At 41.2% G+C, this 22633-nt stretch overlaps 2 protein-coding genes across 2 annotated transcripts; one reads left to right on the forward strand and one right to left on the reverse strand.

Moving 5' to 3' along the window:
* Window positions 1-5146: 5146 nt before the first annotated feature.
* On the forward strand, window positions 5147-13174 carry LOC111834057 (ribosomal RNA processing protein 1 homolog B). The gene is made up of 16 exons (XM_023792945.2): window positions 5147-5340; window positions 5452-5534; window positions 5943-6000; window positions 6206-6291; window positions 6653-6714; window positions 7070-7199; window positions 7384-7448; window positions 7548-7765; window positions 7887-7975; window positions 8430-8527; window positions 8899-8918; window positions 9125-9277; window positions 10343-11169; window positions 11756-11902; window positions 12227-12293; window positions 12397-13174. Exons 1-16 carry the CDS (start codon window positions 5148-5150, stop codon window positions 12570-12572), a joined length of 2472 nt encoding a protein of 823 aa, XP_023648713.2. The 5' UTR covers window position 5147; the 3' UTR covers window positions 12573-13174.
* Window positions 13175-13232: 58 nt separating this feature from the next.
* On the reverse strand, window positions 13233-20506 carry LOC140586909 (uncharacterized). The gene is made up of 2 exons (XM_072708409.1): window positions 20178-20506; window positions 13233-19543 (listed from the first exon to the last, which is right to left on the reverse strand). The coding sequence occupies exon 2, from the start codon at window positions 19336-19338 to the stop codon at window positions 17731-17733; it is 1608 nt and encodes a 535-aa protein (XP_072564510.1). The 5' UTR covers window positions 19339-19543; window positions 20178-20506; the 3' UTR covers window positions 13233-17730.
* Between the last annotated feature and the right edge of the window lie 2127 nt (window positions 20507-22633).

A 22633-nucleotide genomic window follows, 5' to 3' on the forward strand; every position in this document is an offset into this window, starting at 1 on the left:
AATTATATTTCATATTTCATTAATTACATTTGATGTTGATTAAAATATATTAGGTCTACTCACTCTTTCAAACATCTGTACATCGTTTCACCAGCGGGTGGCGAATGAACTGAACCGATCAGTGTAGTGATCGATATCATTTCAAAGTATCCATCATTTTTAGAACGAATCAGACATCCCACCGTAGGCGTATTTATTTTAGAAAGGCAACTTTTATATGAACGTTGGCAACTTAAACATCTGGAACTTTGCAACTGAATGGTTTCAACTATGTAAGTTGCTAACGGGAACTTTTGGGAAACAATGTGACACCTACAACCCCTGGCATAAATTATGGAATCACCAGTCTTGGAGGATGTTCATTCAGTTGTTTGATTTTCTAGAAAAAAAGCAGATCACAGACAAGACACAAAACTAAGAGAATTTCAAATGGCAACTTTCTAGCTTTAGAAAACATTAAAGGAAATCAAGAAAACAACTAGTTATTCAGTAAACGTCTCCTTTTTTAGACCAAGCAGAGGGAAATAATTATGGAATCATTCAATTCCAAGGAAAATAATATGGAATCACCCCTGTCAATTTCCTTCCCCACCTGCACCAGATCTTCTTGTTAATCTGTAGTTAAAAAGGAGTGATCACCCCTTGAGAGCTGTTGCACCAAGTGGACTGACATGTATCATGGCTCCAACACGAGAGATGTCAATTGAAACAAAGGAGAGGATAATCAAACTCCTTAAAGAGGACAAATCATCACGTGATGTTGCAAAAGATGTAGGTTGTTCCCAGTCAGCGGTGTCTAAAATCTGGACCAAGTACAAACAGCATGGGAAGGTTGTTAAAGGCAAGCATACTGGTAGACCAAGGAAGACATCAAAGCGTCAAGACAGAAAACTTAAGGCAATATGTCTTGACAACAGAAAATGCACAACAAAACAAATGGGGAACAAATGGAAAGAAACTGGAGTGAACGTCTGTGACCGAACTGTGAGAAATCGCCTAAAGGAAATGGGATTTACATACAGAAAAGCTAAACGTAAACCACAATTAACACCTAAACATAAAAGAACAAGGTTACAGTGGGCTAAGGAAAAGCAATCTTGGACTGTGGATGACTGGATGAAAGTCATATTCAGTGATGAATCGCGTATCTGCATTGGGCAAGGTGATGATGCTGGAACTTTCATTTGGTGCCGTTCCAATGAGATTTATGAAGACAACTGCCTGAAGAAAACATGCAAATTTCCTCAGTCATTGATGATATGGGGCTGCATGTCAGGTAAAGGCATTGGGGAGATGGCAATCATTACATCTTCAATAAATGCACAAGTTTATATTGACATTTTGGACACTTTTCTTATTCCATCAATTGAAAGGATGTTTGGGGATGATGACATCATTTTTCAAGATGATAATGCATCTTGTCATAGAGCAAAAACTGTAAAGAAATTCCTTGAAGAAAGACACATAAGGTCAATGTCATGGCCTGCAAATAGCCCGGATCTCAATCCAATTGAAAATCTGTGGTGGAAGTTGAAGAAAATGGTTCATGCCAAAGCTCCAACCTGCAAAACTGATCTGGCAACTGCAATTAGAGACAGTTGGAGCCAGATTGATGATGAGTACTGTTTGTCACTCATTAAGTCCATGCCTCAGAGACTGCGAGCCGTTATAAAAGCCAGAGGTGGTGCAACAAAGTACTAGGGGTGTGTTGCGGTCTTTTTTGGTTTGTTTATTTTCAATGATTCCATATTTTTTTCCTTGGAATTAAGTGATTCCATATTTTTTTCTCTTTGCTTGGTCTAAAAAAGGCAACTCTTACTGACTAAATATGTTTCTTTCTTGATTTCTTTTAATGTTTCGTAAAGCTGGAAAGTTGCCATTTGACCTTAACTTAGTTTTGTGTCTTGTCTGTGATCTGCTTTTTGTCTAAAAAATAAAACAACTGAATGAACATCCTCCAAGACTGGTGATTCCATAATTTATGCCAGGGGTTGTACCGAAAATGTAACTTCCGCTACTACGCATGCGCACGCTTGCGACTTTTGGAAGGAGGCGTGCTATTTTTACGGCATCGCGTCACATCGCATCGTCTGTTGATTTTTGATAAGAATGTCGACAGCGAGAAGAGAAGATTTAACCGGATAATGATGGAGTCCTTCGACTTTAAAAGATTTTATTTCGCATAGGCCTTTAATGCCCAATGTGCTTCAGAAGGAGCAACGTAAAATACAGGGTATGGCCATCAATTTTACAGTCAAAGGTGACAATACTTTAATGTTACCATTATGTACTACTCCCAGTTCGATGTGCTGTGAAGTTACTTAAACTAAGCCTGCTTTTTTTCTCCTTAGTCATTTCATTTCTTAATTGTATCAGTGTAATTACCACACACTCGTGTCAGTTATGGCAGCTGTGTCTTGTGGTGCTAAATAAAGCAAATTATATTTGTTTCTGGCAGACGACCGATTGTTTTATTTTGGGCCAAACCGCACAACATAAACATTGCTTATGTTGTGCAAATAAAAGCTCTTAATTATTATTTTGGTGTTATTTTTTTTTTAGAAAATGCTATACATAGGTCACAGCCCCTTGATAAGCAGTATGGGTACACAAGATTGATATACACCCCAATTTTATTACGTTTTCTAAAGAAAAGGCATCTATTCAGCAATACCATTGGGAAAAACCTTATGTAAGATTACTGTCAGGCACTAAAAGCAACGCGCACACAGATGCAACTATTACAATCGGCAAAGCAATATGTTTTAAATACCACAATAAAGTAGGGTGACCAGACAATCCATGTCAGGGAGGACACTTTGAGTTACTTTGGGTTTTACAAACTACTTTCTAATTGAAAGGCTCCTGTGCTCGGCTAAATAGTTTAGCTCTTCTTGTGCTTTGACTGGTTTGTTTCCTTGACTGAAAGACTCATCCAGCTGTTTCACATTAGCATTAGTGACACATGCACATACATTATAGGACTGTCCAATCAGCACACAGCAAGAGCTGAGTGCTCAAGTGAAATCCAGGTCCGTTTAATTGAAATGGTAATTTACAATTCCTGTCCTAGCTCAGAGTGTCCTCCCTGACATGGATTATCTGGTCACCCTACAATAAAGTGACGGCTGAACTAAAAATATAAACATCAATGACCCATCTCACAATACGTGACCAATGAATACATGACATCCACGCCCTGAATCACGCAATCACGGTTTGTTGCAAAATGTGAATACATGCGCAGTATTGGGCCTGTGGAAGTGTACATTACGCATGCGTAATAATGAAGTGCCAGAAAATGTGGTTTCGTGGATGCATGCGTGATGAATGTGCGCGTGCGTAGTAGCGGAAGTTACATTTTCGGTAGGTGTAACATTTTCGGTAGTGACAGGTGTAACGTTTTCTGTAGTGACAGACCGCAGATCGGGCAGCCACAGCTGGTATGAATTGCAGGAGACTTCCGGAACTTCCGGGAGAGGTACAATGTCTGCGTTTCATGAAGACACAAACCTTATGGTTGAAAAGTAAATCAACCATATTCAACCATCACTGTTGAGAGGGAAGTTGGAGACTGCAGGTGTGGACCAACATCTGGCTGCTTGGATTTTAGACTACCTCACTGACAGGCCACAATTCGTCAGGTTGCGTGACTGTGTGTCAGAGGTGGTAGTCTGTAACACGGGGGCTCCTCAAGGGACGGTACTCTCCCCATTTTTGTTCACCATGTACACAGCTGATTTTAAGTACAGCTCCCATCACTGTCACCTGCAGAAATTCTCAGACGACACTGCCATTGTTGGTTGTGTGTCCGGGGAGAATGAGCAGGAATACAGGGGGGTCATCACTGACTTTGTGAACTGGTGTGAGGAAAACCACTTGCTACTGAACACCAGTAAGACAAAGGAGCTGGTGCTCGACTTCAGAAGGAACACTTCAGTGCATACTCCTGTGAGCATCCAGGGCTCGGACATTGATATTGTGGACACTTTTAAATACCTGGGTGTTCATCTCAATAATAAATTGGACTGGTCAACAAACACAGTTGCCCTGTATAGGAAGGGCCAAAGTCGCCTCCACCTGTTGAGGAGACTGAGGTCCTTCGGGGTGTGCAGAGAACTCCTACGGACTTTTTATGACACAGTAGTGGCCTCAGTAGTTCTCTACGCTGTTGTGTGCTGGGCAGGGAGTAGCTCGGACAGAGACAGGAAAAAACTTAACAAGCTTGTTAAGAAAGCTGGCTCTGTCCTGGGCTGCACACTGGACACCATCGAGGAGGTGGCGAACAGAAGGATGCTATTAAAACTGTCATCTATTATGGATAATCCCTCCCACCCCCTGCACCACACTGTGGAGGCTCTGAGCAGCTCCTTCAGCACAAGACTGTTACACCCTCAGTGCAAGAAGGAGCGCTTCCGTCGATCATTCCTCCCCACAGCTATTAGACTTTACAACACATCACTGCAGTGACCACATAATCAATATATATATAATCCCTGTATATGTACATATGTGTGTATATATATGTATATCTGTGTGTGTGTGTGTATATATGTATGTATGTATATATATATATATATATATATAATATATATATATATATATATATATTTCAGCAAGCTGCTATCCATATACCTAGCATTGTGTATATGTTTCTTTTTTTCTTACATTTTTACTTGTATATTTTTACAGTTTTAGAAATTGTTTTCTATTGTTTTTATTATCTGTATTGTTATTTTTTTTGCTGATCCTATGGATCCTGTCCTTTTTTTGTACTGTCTTTTTTCATTATTGCTGCTGTTTTCTCAAAGAATTTCCCCATTGTGGGATTAATAAAGTCTAGTCTAATCTAATCTAATCTAATCTAATCTAATCTAATCTAATCTAATCTAATCTAATCTAATATAAAATGGATGGATCGAGCAGTTATGGTACTGATACGTCTAATAAACGTTCTTTCGCCGAATATAAAACAAAAGAAACAAAATCGAAGTGCTGCAGTCTAACAATAAATGTTATCATAATTATTGCAAATGTCACCTGACTTTATGTCATAATTATTGCAAATGTCACCTGAAGTTTATGATCATAACCTATAGGATCCCAAAAGATGCCAACAGCACGAACTATACCATGACGTCATTTTCATGCGACGCTTGAGACTCGTGTACAGAAGGGATTCGCATTACCACATGTTAGCCATTGGGAAGATGGCGCCTATGGTACAAGAGCCAGAGATACAATTTGCTCAGAGATTAGCTTCCAACGAGAAGCCCATCCGGACCAAAGCAATAAAAAAACTGAGGAAGTACTTAAGTGTGAGGTCGCAGAAACCCAATGGTAAGATAGACAGAAAAGATTCCAACATAAAATGATACCAATCGTGAAGATGTGGCGATCCAACTTTTCTTAAGCTTCTTACATTTTTGGTCGTTTTCTTCCATCGTCTAGGTGGATTCACTGTTGAAGAACTGTTGAAAATATGGAAGGGGCTCTTTTATTGCCTGTGGATGCAGGATAAACCACTACTACAGGTAATTTTCGTGTCACGATTTCATCACATAGCATAGTGGTTGTGTTTTTAATAGTTTCGGCAATCTGTCAGACCTGGAGAAAAATAACGCTTGGAAATTAATCAGTGCAGTCTCAGGCCCATAGTCTGAAGTTGACTATACAGATTGCTAAATGAGACCCATTTGGATATTTCCGCACACAGATCTGTAATACTTCTGTCCACGTGTTAGAAAGTTTCTAGCATAACTGTTCCTAACATCTTTGCGGAGTATTTTATGCATTAAGGATAAATCATTAGAATGAGAAGTAGAAAGAGTCAGAGCTGTCAGTGACCCCCGTTAATACATCTTTCTCGTCATTTTACCTGCATTACACCGTGTTTTCCTGCCTGTGTGATCACTGGCTGTATTTCTAAATTTGTTCAATAGGAGGACCTGTCCGCCCAGATATCAAACCTGATCCACTCACTGCACAATGTCGATGTCCGTAAGTACCTTGCTAACCGTAATTCCGGAAATGATGGGAAGTCGGTATTTTAAGAATGTAATGTCTCGGTCTTAATCTTAATCAGTTTGGGGATTGTTTCCCTCTAAGATGGAGTCAGCACTGTGATGGCTGCCTAGAATCACCCTTGTGCAGAGTAGTATCTCATAGCAGCCCTCTTACATTCACCTTGTATCTCTTTCTATAGAGTTTTTGTTCCTGGAGAGCTTTCTGAAGACCATGAACAGGGAGTGGAACGGTATAGATGGACTCCGCATGGATAAGTTCTACATGGTACTGTACTGTTCGGCTGACTGGTGTCCCAGAAGTGAAATGATTAATGGTGTACAATTCTCTCTCTAAATAATTATTATTCAGAAAACCAAGCAAAATATTACCAGTCAATGGTGATCTCAGAAAATATTATTACTGTATCAGTAAAGTGTAAACCATTAGTGATGGTAAAAAATGTCATTAGTAATGTGGACAGTTCAAGGACGCAATGTTTTTGCCATCAAAAGGTTTTTAAGATGAGAAATACTCCATCTATGCAAAGGAATGACTGCCACTTAGCCAGGTTATGCCTGTCATCATTCAGAATAACAGGGAGGTTAGACTGAAACACCCTGCCTCTTTCTGTCTGTCTCCCATCCAGCTGGTGCGTTTCGTATTCAGGCAGGCATTTGAACTGTTGAAGAGGCGGGTTTGGGACACTGGGTAAGTCCGTGTCAGGCTGCAAGGACGTGGCTGGCAGCTCCACTGCTGAATGTAGATGGCTGCGTGTTGATAGAGTTATTTGTATTGTACTTTGTTTTAATGCTCTTTACCATTGGAGGATATTAAGGGGTAAAATGGGTTTTAGCTAATTATTAGTAGTTGTAGTGTTATCAGTATTATAATAAAATATCTTTGTCATTGTACAATACTACATGCTATAAATGATAAAAAGTAAAGAGATAAATGAAAAGTAATAATCTACAGTGTATATAGATTGTGTCATATTAGTCATTTTACTTATTGCATTGTTTTGGATGCACTAATAAAACATTAACTATTCCCATCTACTTTGCAGTCTAGTGCAGAAGTTTGTCGAGTTGCTGTTTGACCACGTGCTCCGAAGCACCAGTGATTGCCCCTCAGGAGTGCAGTTCCACGTCCTGGACATCTATATGACAGAACTGGCCAGGGTCGGAGCCAAAGAGGTAGGGAAAATGTATCTTGTACCTGGGCTGAGAAGCTGCCAGAAATTGGGTGCAGTCTGTAAGATACATGCCGAGGCAGTAGGTGGCATAGTTAAGTACAGCATCAGGATACAGCTTTGGATAATAATGATGCCAGGGGGAGCTCAGCCACAGTGTGAATCATGCTGATGGACTCTGATTGCAGCTCACAGCCCAGCAAAACCTGACGTTCATTGATCCGTTCCTCAGAACGGCAGCAAAATCAAAGAAGTGAGTGAACGTTTCAATGCTGTTCTTGAACGTTCCCATTCAGTGTGTCTGAGGACTCAAGCTCTCTCTGCCCCCTCTCCCCCCCCCCCCCCCCCACAGTCATATGTTAGTACAGGCCATCTGTGGCACCATGTTCCAAGAGATTGTTGACCATGCCCCCTTTGCCATCGAGGACCTCCTAAATGAGATTCAGGGAAGAGGTGGAACTGGGGAGGATGATTCGGGTCAGGCCTCTGGTGATGAGGAGGATGAAGAGGGGTGTGAGATTGACGCTGTCCCACAAAGCTCTAAGAAAGCTAAAGTCAAACATGTTAATGGTATGTATTTGTCACTGCATCACATTTGAGTGAGCACATTATAGAAATTTCAATGCAGATTGTTTTGTTATTACTACATGAATATTCTCAAATAATCATCTCTCCTTGCACTTTTCTCTAGGTGTCCCAGCTAGTGAAGAGGATGAGCTGTCTGATTTTGAGGAGGGTGACTCTCTCCTGCCTGAGAATGACATCGGGCCTGTGCTTCAGGTCAGTGACGCCGTGTTTCAGGAGAGTCTAGAATGAAAATCCGCAGCACATACAGTCTCATTCATGTCTTTTAGTTCTTTCTCACATTTAAAGTTCAGTATTTAGACACCATGAGGAGAATCCTGGTCTGAAGGACCCCAGCTTAACTGTGTCCCTTCCAATCGCAGAGTCTCCTTCCCCTATAGTATTCTATAGGTGTTGGTCAAAGTTTGAATTTTTGGCCATATTCAAAGAGTTTTAGTGGTTTTCTCACAGGGCTTTAGGTATATCAGAGTGAAATGTGTGTACTGTATGGCACTGGTGGGCAGTCTGTGGTAGTCTCTGCTAGACCAGGTCGTGACCTCCAAGCTGTATAAGATTTGGAATCTGGCATGTGTGAGCCTGGAGACGGATGTGGCATGTTTGCAGATGTAAAATGCTGAGAGCCCAGGCTTCCTCTTCCTCTGTGTGACAGTTTGACTACAAGGCACTGGCAGAAAGGCTGCTTAAGCTGTCCGGTCGCAGCAACACACCCACCTTCAACAGGAAGAAGCTCTACAGAGCAGTGAAGACGTGAGTGTTGAATTTCCATAGGCACTTGTAGACCCTATTTAGCAGAGATATGTGTTTTGGTATCTCCTGCTCAGCAAATTTAATCGTGTGGAAATGGCATCCCATGTTTCTTCAGGGGGCAAAGGCCCCGCCCCCCACGGGTGAAATCCTACAATTGCTCCTGGCCCCGCCCCTAAACAGCAGATGCCCAGCAGGCCTGCTCGTGCTCACCTGGGGGGCGGCATTACTATTACAGTCCTGGCTGACGTGTGTGAGTGTGGACTGGGTGATGCTTTTCACCTTTCTGCTGAGCTGCTGAACCCATGTCTGTCTGCTTTACTGTTACTGCTTTCAGGAATTTATGTTTTCTCTTCTGACTCTTTTTCTTACAGGTTTCAAGATCTCGGTGAAGGTAGGGGCCTCAGTAAATACTATAGTGTCTGTGGAATTGTGATCTGTCTCTGAATTGTGGGTCAGCCGTCTTATAATCATGACCAGTCGATGTAAATCTTGAGTATTTTCTGATGCACCTTGTTGGTGAGGTTGCCAGTCTCTCTTCCTTCATTAATCCATCCTTTCTCTGTCTCCTCTTACTTTTTTTTTAACCTCTCGCGCCAGGTGTGTTCCCCCAGGATGAGTACCCAGAGGAGGTCTCCACAGATGAAGATGATGACGAGATGTTTGGGAGCCGGCGGAGATTAAAGAAGAGGAAGATGAGCTGGATCAATGAGGAAGACGTGGATGAAGGCTCCAAGGCCAAGAAACGCAAAGGCGAGCATGCAGAGAGTGGTAGTTGTTAGTGCAAATGGACAGTCTCAGTTTTAGTAAATTAACTGCCTTATTACTGATTTTATAGTTTTTACTTTTATTTTATAGCATTAGCCTGTGAAAAGGGAAATGTAGAATACCATTGACCAGTTTACATTTTTAGTTTCTCAACTGGTGATTTCAAGCCATGACAAAGTGACTAAAGGCCAGTTTCTACTTCTGCGTAGAATCTACGCTGTAACCTTCGCTGTGGTCTGATGCCTGTAGTGATGTTTCTGGGGAGGTGTGTGCCAGGCTACGGCTTAGGGCACCGCGTAGGGTACAGCTTAGGGTACGCGGCAACCTACGGCGTAGATTCTGTGAAGAAATATAAATCAACCTTAACCCAAACCCCACCTGTATCAGAACTTGACACACCCACATCTACATAAACGTACAAACTCTGCCTTTCCTACCAAGCACAATACACTATAGCCAGGTCCCTAATTAACCTAAAACTGGAACCAAGGGTGCTTTTCCACTGCACCGGGTACCGTACTTTTGTTACTTTGAGAAAGTACCACGGCTTGTTGGTCTATGGGTATGATTCTCGCTGGGTTCGGGTCCCACACAAGCCAATGCACAGTGGAGTAAAAGAAAGTGCATTCCTTAGGTTTCATGGCATGAAAGAGCAATCTCGTTGGGGGTTTGCCCAGTGACACAAAAAAAAATGTTCATAACTTTTTTTAAGATTGCGGTTGTACTGTATTTCAGAGGCACTCTATATGCATAATTAATCGACAAAGAAAGCATTTCAAGTCCCACCCAAAGTACTGAAGTACCAAAGAAGTTTGGAACTTTTGGTACTGGTACTTTTGGTACTGGTACTTGACCGCAAGTCAATGGAAAAGGGAAAGTACCAAAAGTACTGTACCAAATGTATGGGAATTGGTGTGGTGGAAAGTGCCACAAAAACATCTCTAATGGAGACACCATCCTCACACCCTAGTGCCAGTAGCTAATACTTTTGTATTTTGCTGGAACAGTACAGATAAGTGGGTTTAATTGTTATGCCACCTTAATTTTTAGGCAAGAAGAAAGAAATGGAGATTCCAGTCAAGCAGAAAAAAGGCTCTGTGGAAGGAGAGGCTACAGGGGACGAGGGGAAGACTGATTCTATGGCCAAGAAAAAGAAGAAAAGGAGGAAGAAGAACAAGGGGGTGGAGGCAGGAGAACCTTCAGTGGACGGGTCAGAGCAGAACAATGGTTCAGCCCAGGGGATTCCAGAGGCAGAGCAGGGCTTGCAGGTGGTGAGGGAGGGCCAGTCAGAACATTGTGTGTCAGAAAAAAGGACAGACCCAGCTGTGCCAGAAAGGGGGGAACAAGGTGGTGCCACTGTGACAAACCAGAAGGGGAAGAGGCAGAAGATCAACCCCGGCGTGAAAATGTCTGACGCTCTGAGTCAGCATGATGTGACGGCAGAAGAACGCCAGGTGGTGAAGAAGAAGCAGAGGAAGAGGAGGAACAGCTCTTTGGCAGAGGAGCCCAAGAGCCCACTGGGGCTGGAAACTCCCACAGCCCTGATGGGGGGAGAACAAGACAGCCGTCCCAGCCCAGTGACACAAAGCAGGGGGGCAGAGGAGGCAGGGCCAGAGACAGCAAAAGGAACGGCTACTTCCCAGGGGGGCAAAGAGAAAAGGAAGAAGAAGAAAAGGATGAAGGAGACGTCCTTAATATGTGAGAGGCGGCAGGTAGCCGATGGTGGTGTGTGTGCAGACAGGCAGCCAGCAGCGGAGAGCCCAGCTCCCAAGGCGAAGGCGGCGGCAGCAAAGGTTACTGTGTGGACTGAGGAACAGTCAGGCCAGACCAATGGTCACGTGGAGGGGGTGGGCACCAAGGCCCCCACGGCGGCCAGTGTAAGTCACTGCATGGCTGTCCCAAGACCGTCAGTGTCACCCTCCCTTAATGCGGATTCTTATCCAGGACGATACACACAGCCTAGAAACTACGGACTATGGGGAGAACACTAATGACATGGGTATTAGCATTCAGGGGGATTTCATTAGGGAAAGACTAGACATTTTAATTCATTTTAAGGGTTGAGATAGAAAAAATATTCAAACAGTTGAGTCAGTAGGGTGCATGGTTAACACCTCTGAGTTGCTTCTATTGAGTAGGAAATCTCCAACTATTAGTAAAATAGTTTGGTCATCATACTTAGAAAAACCAAAACCACCTGTCATATTTGACCATTTCTACATAAGAATTTTAGAATATTATGATAGTTATTGATATCCACACCAAAATTTCAGAAACCCACACTACAATACCACTGTCATATAGGTTTATCTGCTTTTCTGATTTGCATATTTTGCAAATCATTGAAATATATACAATCAAAAAAACGCATAATGGAACGCAAAACAGATAACGACACACAAAAACACGAGATGAAAGCACAGAATAATGCATTAAAAATATACCTGGGTTCTCTTGCTACAGGACGCTGGCCCAGGCAGAACTAAAAAAGCCCTTAAGAAGAAAGCAGATGGGGCCAAGTTAGATTTTGTCAAGTTTCAAAGTGGTGCTGTACCCGTTCCTCTGTTCTGCAGGAAGAGTAAAGGAGGCCGGGCCACATTCACCAAGCAGGTATCTGTACCACACATGGGTCTGAGCAACAGGCACCCTGGGGCCTGCTCACGTACATCGGGTAAAGCGACAGTTTGGAGTAAATGAGGTCCATGTAGGTTAAACAAGGACAGTCAACCAAAGATGATGCACACAAATCAGCAGCAATGAAATGACTTGAGGGTCTCGGGGATTGGCAGGATGCTTTAGAAAGGAGCTGTGGCACCATCACTGCAGTGGGAGCTCCAGAGTGGCTCTATATTGTGTGCATTTCCCACATTTCGTTAACATCCCGAAGGATCTGGCATGAGGAGCTTGAAGGTTCTAAAATGTTTCTCCTTCCAGGTGAGGCGGACGCCGCTGTCTGAATTTAAGAAGGTCACTTTTGGGCTGAAGAACAACAAGACTGCAGGTTAGCTGCTCGCTATGCGGGGTGATGTTATGAAGCATGCCTGTGAGAATTCTGCATTGACTCACACACTTTATGGAATTTTGATTATTTTCCATTTATCCAGAGTTCAGGAAGACGGACCGCAGCCTGTTGGTGAGCCCCGATGGCTCATCCCGTGTGGCCTTTGACCCCAAGCAAAAGCCACGGTTTGGAGTGTTGAAGTCACCGATGACAGCTCAGGCTAGCAAAAACAGCAGCAGTGCCACCCAGAGGAGACCTTGTGCAGCTGATTTTTTTTAAGGAGCTTTTTACAGAGAATTCCAAAATCCTGATGTTCTGTCGATCTACAGAATGACTAAGTAACATGGACTTGTTTTGGCTGAAAACAGTTATGTTCTGTGAGCTTTTCTATGTTCAAAATAATTAAGTGCTAGATTAAAATTCTTCTTCAGAAGAATCTGGGTGTGTGTTCTGGTTGAGCAGTGCAGTCTTTCCCCACTTCTGTAAATAATACATTATTTAGTCAATTTCTTTTTGGTGTATGTTTCGTCCATCAAGCACATGATTAGACTCACAAGAGTCACTGGTTGTACCCTTCAGAGATGTGGTTTGTAATGTTACGAGAGCATAATGACAGTGATTTTATGCAGCGATTGTGTGTCCTGCTGACACTGTTCTCTGTTCCTCCTTGTTTTTATGCCAGTGGAGAATGCAATTAGCCTTTGAGAGCTTAAACAGTATTCATTTCAACAACTTTTAATTTAAATTGAGATAGTGGATACAATTATCTGTTCATCCAAAGAGAGAGTGTAAATTACCTATCTAAGGCTACAAAACCAGCCCACATTATGTACACAACTGTGAATGCAGATAGACAAGTAAAGCTTTTTCTTAATTATTAATGACTTTATTAAGACTTTATTATGATCCCACTGAAAAACTATGAGATGGTAATAAAATTAAAAAATCCGGTCAAACTGGTTAGTACTAAGCTTAGCTGAGCTCCAGTTACCTCTAATACATACTTTTCCTTTGTTATTTTAATACTGTAATTTGCTATACAACACAATATCAGAACAGTTAAATTTAATAGAATAATGCTGAGTATAATAGATTCCGGACCCCCCGTGACCCTGAACAGGATAAGCGGTTTCAGGAAATGGATGGATGGAATGCTAAGTAAATATACAGTAGTGATCAAAATTAGAGAGCATTTCTGTCATTTACAATGTTGCTTATCTGAATTTAAAGTTATTCTTTCCTGAATAGAAGAGATCTATCCCACATCACAAAATAATAGGTTTGCGATCAAAATTACAGAATGGATACTTATTACAGAAGAAACTTGCAAATGAATTTTGTCAACTTTTTTGACAGTTACAACTCAGAAATGAATAGGATGTGTAGAGGTCCTTGTTTTCAATGACATTGGCACATGAGCGCCCACAGGACATGAGCAATTTCTTGCACTACTCTGACTTGATTTTGTTCCATTTGTCTTCCAGTTCCTTCCACAATTCTGTAACTGTATCAGATTTGCCATAACTTTGTCGCCATTTACCTTCCAGAGATTCTTGATGGGGACTCTGGGTCGGCCATTTCATCGCCTCTATGTACTCAGCTTTGAGGAATTGCTTCATCCGTTTGGCAGTGGTAAGGGGCATTGCCTTGTATAGAAATCATTGGCTGAATAGGTGATGTTCACAGAGAAGGAGCCACATGTTGCTGAAGGAGGTTCTGATCCTCATTAACATTCACCTTGTCATGTAGCCGTGTGAGAAGCCTGACTCCTGTGGCTGAGGTCACACCCCATGCCGTGACACTCACCCCTCTAATCTGATTTTTTTGCACTCTGGTGGGAGTCTTTCCTAATTCAATGCTGCACATGTGTCCCATCTGAACCAACCAAATTAAACTAGCTTTTCTTGCTGAAATGATCTTTACACCAGTTCTCCTCTGTCCACTTGACGTGCTCCTCAGCAAAGGGCTAGTCTAGCCTTTTTATTCTTCTTGCTGATGGGTGGCTTTGTCACTGCAGAGTGGCCTTTCAGTCCATATTGTCCCAGATGACAAGACCTTGTCAAAACAAATTCTTGCTCTGTCCTAAACTGATGGCAGCTGCTTATTGACCCAATCGCCTACAGAGTCTCCCTATTGTCCTGTTCTCTCGTGCTCATCTTGCATGGCTGACGGGCCTTTTTTGGAACTTCAATATTTCAAAAATGAAACTTGGAATGACTAGCTTCTCTTCCAGTGGCTAAGAGGGCCATTTCACCAGCCTTCATCTGAACAACCTGACATCACAGGGTTAAAGTTATCTTGAAGGTTGCGGCTTCAGTGTTATCTATCAATCAAGGTTGTTCTGCTGGGAGTTACCTAGTTTTGGAGATATTGGCTGTAGAAATGTTGGGCTTCCCTTGATTATAATGGCATTCTTCCTGTGGTCAATAAAATTTGGGAAAATTAAACTGCAATGTTTCTTACCAGAAATCACGACTCGGATATTGAAGGTAATCCACAGACTTTGTAGTGAGCAGTTTAATAATGTCCAAACTCTTTTCTTCTACCGAACTCCATGCACCAATCGTATCACTGCTCTGAAGGTAAGATCAGTGTGTGGAGCCCTGAAAGCGCCTACAATGGACAAATGAGCATCAAAACTGGACCATGGAGCAATGGAAGCAGATGGCCTGGTCTCATGGGTCATTTTCTGTTATATCATGTGGACGGCCAGGTGCATGTGAGTTATTTACCTGGAGAACAGACACCAGGATACACTATGGGAAGAAGGCAAGCCTATAAATGCAAAATGCAATGTGATGCTAATTTTTAGATCTCCAGTTACGTGCCAATAGAAGTCGATGAATGCTGTCTAACCCCTTTTTTTTTTGCTTCATGCATATTATGGTCTGGCTTGTTACCTGAAACCCATTACTAATGTTTCTGCAATATCTGGCTTACCAAAATATCCCTGGTCATTAAACAACTTCATATTATGTAAACAAAACTATAAATCAAATTGTATTTGCAGTATCCTTCATAAGTGAAATATGAACAGGAAGACATGCTTTGACTTTACCACCACTGCCTTCAGTAGGTGCTCTGCCCGATTGATGCATGGGCGTAAATTACGGGGGGGGTTGCAGCCCCCCCCCAATAATCATGTTTCCCCCATAATGGGTGGAGACCTCAACCCCCCCAATGTTCCAGCCAAAGTTACGCCCTTGGATTGATGCACTGTGCTACAAACAAGTTAGTATACAAATTCTATAATAACATATTGAAGTTTTGCAAACCAGTGTAACCCTTCCAAAAAAACCACATTATTTACTTTGAACAAGTTTCCATTGGTAAACCGCAGGCTCTATTAATAACTGCCATGTTTTTTTCCCCTGAAAACAATATTTTCTAAGCTGACAATTTTGCATGGTTTTCACCTGAAAGCCATATTACATCATTTTTTTAGCAACAGCCCACGCAAAGCTGCCCACTTTGAGTGCGCAGGTATGACTTCTCACCCAAATGCATTCTGGTGTACATTTTCCTTTTTGCTCCTGAGAAATTCTTTCCACATTTGGAATAGATATGAACACTTTTATCCAAGTTTAATTTTGACTTACATGCTGGGTTTGCGTAGCTTTAACGACAGACTGTGTTTTGTTTAGCATCTACTTTTTAAAAACAAATTAAGAATTTGCACATTTAGCACACCTGCACATTGTTCTACAAATGACTTCTATTGCACATTCTTAAAGTATGATCACTCACAAATTACTCTGCAGGGGCAGGGGTGTAGTGAGAAATTGTGGAGTCACAATTGACTGCCAGACTTTAATTCTGGGTACCCTCCAGTCCAGGACACAGGAAAACACACCATCTTCCCCAATCTCCACCAAGTAGTGTGTAATTCTCTTGTGCTGCTACCCAGATTTAATTCAAAACCCTTGGAACAATGTCTCAAATATGGGAAACAGCACAATATACCAAGCTTGCAAATAATAGATTTGCAGCATCTTATGAGGATACATACAATAATTTGCAGATGTAGCTGGAGCTTAAATTAAACCATTTCACAACCATCTGACACTAAAAGGTGGTGTAATGAAGGAAATGCTGAGGTTTTTCTCTTTAATTTTTTTGTTGTTTTGTTAAACAAAACCCATGGCTGCTTCTGCGTCCTCTTGTGACTGCAGCTTGTTTGTTTTTTAATGATGACATTTTATTCAATAAAATGGTACATGGTCATTGTGGTGAAACAGAATAGTGAATGAGAAAACATTGGACAACAGTGGATCAACACACGTCTGCTATTCCTGTAGTCTACTACACTACTGTGTTTCTCACTGAAAAGCAATGTAATACCCCTCGACTGGCATTATAATTGATTTACACCACACTTGATATGTCAGGAATCTTTAATGCGGTTTAATTTCATTTTATTAAATCTGCATACAGTAAGTGGCAGTATCTCACGGTTAAAAACTGTCACACACTTTACAAATTATTTGCAAAATTCAAAAAGCAAACTCAGTGGTGCATGACACAGTAATTAAATTCACTTGATAGTATGTGGATTTACTGTGATGATTTATTTCTGATGCATGTCTTCATTCATCCACATACCTTCCATAACCACTTTTCCAGCACAAGGCTGTGGTGGATATGAAGCCTATGCTATCCCACAGAGGATTCCTGTAGATTATAGATGCACAGTAAGACCTTACGGGCCATTTAGAGACACCAATTTACCATGTTTGTTGACTACAGAAGGAAACTGGATTATCTGGAGTAAACAGGCACAACAAAGGAAGAACATGCAAACCTGAATACATACAGAGCCATGGAGAATAATTTAACCTACAAGCCTGAAAGCGATGACTACTGCACTGCTCAATCAGTCACCATGCCATCTTGCACATTTACATTATTGACCAATGGTGATGCTGCTAACAAATAGGGGTACACCCATGTATACATTTTGGCCCAAACAGTTAAGAAATATGTTTTTGTCTATACTGATAAATAACTAACCTTTGAGCTCCATGAATCTGCAGTGAAACTGAAGTGGGTGACGCTACTTCTTAAGATCCTGTGAATGTGTATAGCAGCTACGTCATATAATGCAGGCAGTGAGACGTCAGTGAAGTAGAGCCAAATCGGGAGACTGTAGTGAGCTTCTAAGTGGTGAATGAGTCGACGAAATCCCTCGTCCTCCAATATGGAAAATGGCTGATCATCTAACCTAACAGGACCTGAGAGGGAGCAAAGACGTGGACTGTCTGGGGGTCTCTGAAAATCGGGTTGAGAAGCACTGATGCAATACAATCATCTCTGTGATTTTAGTAATTACATCTTTAGCTGTGATGCTGCTAACTTTAAATAGACTAAAATCTGGCAATATCAACCAATATATTGTGCATTTCTAGTATTAAACACACTTCCCAAACCCCGTGCTTATCTAGTCACCTGTGTGCATTTTCTGGTGGTACCATAATGAGGATGGATAGCCAAAGCGCTTTCCACATTGGTCACAGCTGAATGCCTTCTCCCCTGAATGAATTCTTTTATGCAGTTTTAAAGATCCTACATCAGCAAATCTCTTCCCACATTCAGAGCAACCATGCGGTTTTTCACTAAAATGTCTTTTCTGGTGTCGTTTTACAGAGTCTACAGAAATAAAACCCTTCCCGCACTGGGGACATCTGTACGGTTTCTCCCCTGAATGAATCCTTGTGTGTGTTGTTAAGCTGTCGGCTTCAGCAAAACTCTTACCACACTGTGTACATTTGTAAGGCTTTTCATCTGAATGAATTCTCATATGTATTGTCAAATTGTTTGCCTGTGTATAACTCTTTCCACACTGGGTACATTTATATGGTTTTTCCCCTGAATGGATTCTCATATGTACTGTTAAGTTGTTTGCCTGTGCATAACACTTGCCACATTCAACGCATTTGTAAGGTTTTTCACCTGAATGAATTCTCTTGTGTATTGTTAACTGGTATGCCTGTGTATAACTCTTCCCACATTGGAAACAGGTGTATGGTTTTTCACCTGAATGAATTCTCATATGTTTCCTTAAAGTTTCAGCCTCTGCAAAACACTTGCCACAGACAGCACATTTGTGTGGTTTTTCACCTGAATGAACTTTAAGGTGCTTTTTAAAAGATGAGGGATCAGAAAAACTTTTCCCACATTGTCCACAGATATTTGGCTTTTCACCTGTATGAATCCTTTTGTGCCTCTTTAATGATGACAGAGTAAAGAAACTTTTCCCACACTGGGAACAGCTGTATGGTTTCTCACCTGAATGATGTCTTGCATGCATTTTTAAGGAATATGTTTCTGCAAACCTTTTTCCACATTCCGAACAGCTGTGGGGTTTTTCCCCTGAGTGGACTTTATGGTGTTTCTTCAAAGATGAAGAATCTACAAAACTTTTCCCACACAAATCACATATAAGGTTTTTTTTTTTTCCAGAATGAATTCTTCTGTGTTTTGCCAAATATTTTGTATTGGCAAAACTTTTTCCACAGTCAGCACAATTATGCGGTTTTTCCCCCGAATGAATTTTCTTGTGTTGCCTTAAAGTATAAGATCTTGTAAAACATTTGCCACATTCAGGACAGCTATGTTTATTTCTGTTTGGTTTAATCTGCTGGTCTAACTCAAATGTCTTTGTACTCTGGATACAGTCTGACCAATTAATTACTGTATAAATAGTACTCCCATTCTCATACTGTGAGTTATAATTGACTAAGAGCCGATTTTCCTCTTGAGTTTCCACACTATTTGCAATAATTTCTTTGAGATCCTCTTCACACTGTTTGATTTCAGTCTTAGCTCCAACTGGTTCACACTTCATTTCTTCGACTACTAGCCCTGAATCACCAAGGCACTGCAGGTCACTATGTTGTTCCACTTTAATGTAGTCTGGATCAACGACTTCTCTTTTAATTTGTTCAGTATCCAGATAGAATCCACGACTGTCAGTTTCCCATGTTGCTGCTGAATCCCCAGTGTGTACAGAACCCGAATCATATTCGCTTTTAACACACAAAGCCATGACCCCTGTGTTGCACCTGATTGCTGTCTGTTGGCTCTTACAGTTACCGTTGTGTAAATTAACACCGCAACACCAAACTTCGTTTACTGTCTATTAGGTACTATACTATTAGTCTTCTGTTCCTAGTGGCCCCATATCCAAATGTAATTTCCATTTGCCCTTTCTGGACGGGGTTCAGCTGTCTCCACTGTTCTTGATACTATTCCTGGCAGAAAAAATTAAACAGACCATGTAAAACACAAGACATCTGAAAAAGCTAATGGAACCTGATACTATACCCCTATGCTGTTACACTCGCTATACATTTACCAGTTTTACCAAATACGTAAATGTTTGATTTGTTTAACCGGTTTGAGCGAAAATATTAAAAACACTCGTCACCAATGGAGGTAGCTACCTATGTAACTTACGATGCCACGTGGGTTATTATTTTGCGTCTGATTGATTCGTCGTTTACCTAACAAGTTTTTACAAAGGCCAACTTTAATACTTTACCGCGTGAATAATTAACAATATCCATGATATGAATAACACGTTCCGTATATGAAAACAAAATCACAAATGCAAAATACGTAATGTATTGCAAACTCTCAAAATGAAAAGAATTCATTTGAATATAATTAGTGGCAAACACCGCGCCGCAAGACATCCTTCATAACCCACCCCCTAGCAATAACATACTACTTAATTTTTTATGATATAAATTTTTATTCAATAGTGCAGATAAAACTTGCCTACAGAGTGGCATGCAGCTACAGCATCCAAATAAACCAAGAAATCCTCATGCTACATATTACATATCTGTAACGTCGCTGAACTATTATGAAAATCCTACTTACCACAATATTCTCTGGGTGGATAAACGTTTTACGCGATATGTTAACGGTGTATTTAAGCTAGTTCAGCTGGAAAAATCTCAAAAATAATAGTTAAGGGTGACAAATTAAAGTCAATATATAGAGAACAGAATAAATGCCTCTCGTTCGACAGACATGGTTGGTGGGGTCTCTTTATCTGCTATTCGCTATAGACTTGTCTGTTAGACTTGTCACTGCTAAAAATGATGGGGTAAAGCCCGTCCTCAAATCATCAAGTAACTATTTACAGTTACGTGATGCCTAGTATCCATAATCCTACTGTAACCTGGTTGTAACCCTAACCCCGAAGAACACCCTCTGCTCATGGTGTTGGTATTGTAGCGCCCCCTACCGCCTAGGAGTTAGCGACTAGATCCCATGATGCAGTCAGTATGCCGTGACCTGCCTCCTAAATTAATGACTGTCACCAGCATGCAGTCAACAAAGGGAATTTAAATTTTTTGCAATATCTGAACAATATTTTACTTGATGAACAATACTATCAGTATATTCATTATTTGTATGTCGATATCCCAGAATTCTCGTTAAAAAGATCAGTCCTGTATCAAAGCATTAAGAATTGTAATCGGTGCGTGTGTGTGTATGTGTATGTGTGTGTGTGTGCAGAGATGGGTAAAATACATTTGTATTTGCATACAATTTGATGCATTTTCAATATAAAGATTCACATCACTGTCAGAAAAAAAGTACAAATTTGTATCTTTGGTTGTCACTAGGGCAGTACTTAAAGTCTTATTGGACAATTATGACTTCTATCTTAACCCAGCTAACTAGAAATCCTGCTTTGTGGAACCCCCCCTGTGTTTAAGGATCATGCTTGTGAAGATGGACTCATTAGAGAACAATACATGTTTCACATTGTCCACAATTTGTTTTCATTTGAACTCCGATGCGTCTTCCATTATGAGGTGCGGATTGCAATATTTTATATACAGCTGTGCTATTACTCTGCTAATTCAACCTTCACAATCCTCTGTTACTGGTGGAATGTGCAGTCCGTGAAGACTGGCCACCAGACTGCATATATAGGCGTGAAACCTCAAACACTATTGATTAGGTAATTCAGTCCAAGCCCTGTAGCTGTATATATGATATTCACTCCTCAGGCTGCAATACCTTTCATCAAGCAAGCCAGGAAATTTTTAGTCTTAGACCTTTGATGTCCACAGTCCACAGCCCTTTCACTATGTGTGCTAAATCTTGTCAGTATCTAAGAGTCAGTCTTTGATTTAATGAGTTATTGTTTCAGCAATTTGAATTTATAGCAACTCTTGCACACCCCATGGTTTTCCAAATTACAAGCAAATTTTAATTAATATTTGAATTTTCATATGGGGGTGGTGGGGGAGTGCAGTGGCTAGCACTGTCACCTCACACCTCTGGGACCTGGGTTTGAGTCTCCCCCAGGGATCCATATGTGCAGAGTATGCATGTTCTCCCCATGTCGTCGTGGGGTTTCCTCTGGGTACTCTGGTTTCCCCCCACAGTCCAAAAACATGCTGAGGCTGATTGGAGTTGCCAAATTGCCCATAGGTGTGCATGTGTGAGTGAATGGGGCGTGAATGTGCCCTGTGATGGGTTGACACCCCATCCTGGGTTGTTCCCTGCCTTGTGCCCCTTGAACCTACAGGATAGGCTCTAGATCTCCTTCAATCAAGGATAAGTGTTTACAGAAAATGGGTGGGTGGATGGATGGATGGATGTTCATATGTGCTCCTCACATTCAATAGCTGGTGGTGAATAGACCCAGCGCAGTTATTAATAAAGATGTATAGAAGTACATTACCAGAAAGTCAAGCAGTGTGCATTATCCCCCATAGTCACTTTGTTAAACCACACTTTACAGGACATCTCATTAAGCCTTACAGTTATTAATCCATTTATTCTATGCTTTTTCACTTTGAATGGTGTAATTCTAAATGAACATGGATGTCACTCTACTAAAATATGTCAACACCTTTGTCATCTTTCCCAAACACACGCATGCTGTGTGTGTATGTGTGTGTGTGTGAGAGAGAGAGATGGATAAAGGAATGCTGAACTGATTTTGAAGGGTGACATGTTTATTTATATATAATAATAAAATGAATAATAAAAATGGATTATGAATATGAATATAAAGACTAAGGATAGTTACAAAAACCACAAAGCACATTTGAAAATTATGACAATTATTGACTTTTTCTTAACAATCACACTGTTTCTAAGCATTTACACCATCAGTGACTTGCTGCCAGCATGCCTTTCTAGCTTTGGTGGCAGCCATGGTGTTGCTCTTCACCATTAATGTACCTGCTGTCTCCCAATAACTAGCCACCAGCAAATGCACCATCCTTTGCCATGTGACACACTCCAAAGCTGGACCAGATATAAGCATCAGGTGTACTGCTATAGGCCACTTAGCCACAGTGTCTGTA

The sequence above is a fragment of the Paramormyrops kingsleyae genome, unplaced genomic scaffold (genome assembly GCF_048594095.1).
Source record: "Paramormyrops kingsleyae isolate MSU_618 unplaced genomic scaffold, PKINGS_0.4 ups86, whole genome shotgun sequence".
NCBI lineage: Eukaryota > Metazoa > Chordata > Actinopteri > Osteoglossiformes > Mormyridae > Paramormyrops > Paramormyrops kingsleyae.

What these genes read in the sequence shown, in the direction of transcription:
- LOC111834057 (XM_023792945.2), top strand. Translation starts at nt 5,148, where the DNA reads ATGCGACGCTTGAGACTCGTGTACAGAAGGGATTCGCATTACCACATG. An exon ending in GTTTCAAGATCTCGGTGAAG is followed by an intron (nt 8,919 to 9,124) that starts GTAGGGGCCTCA and finishes CTCTCGCGCCAG; the next exon opens with GTGTGTTCCCCCAGGATGAG. An exon ending in GAAGAACAACAAGACTGCAG is followed by an intron (nt 12,294 to 12,396) that starts GTTAGCTGCTCG and finishes CCATTTATCCAG; the next exon opens with AGTTCAGGAAGACGGACCGC.
- LOC140586909 (XM_072708409.1), bottom strand. Translation starts at nt 19,338, where the DNA reads ATGGCTTTGTGTGTTAAAAGCGAATATGATTCGGGTTCTGTACACACT.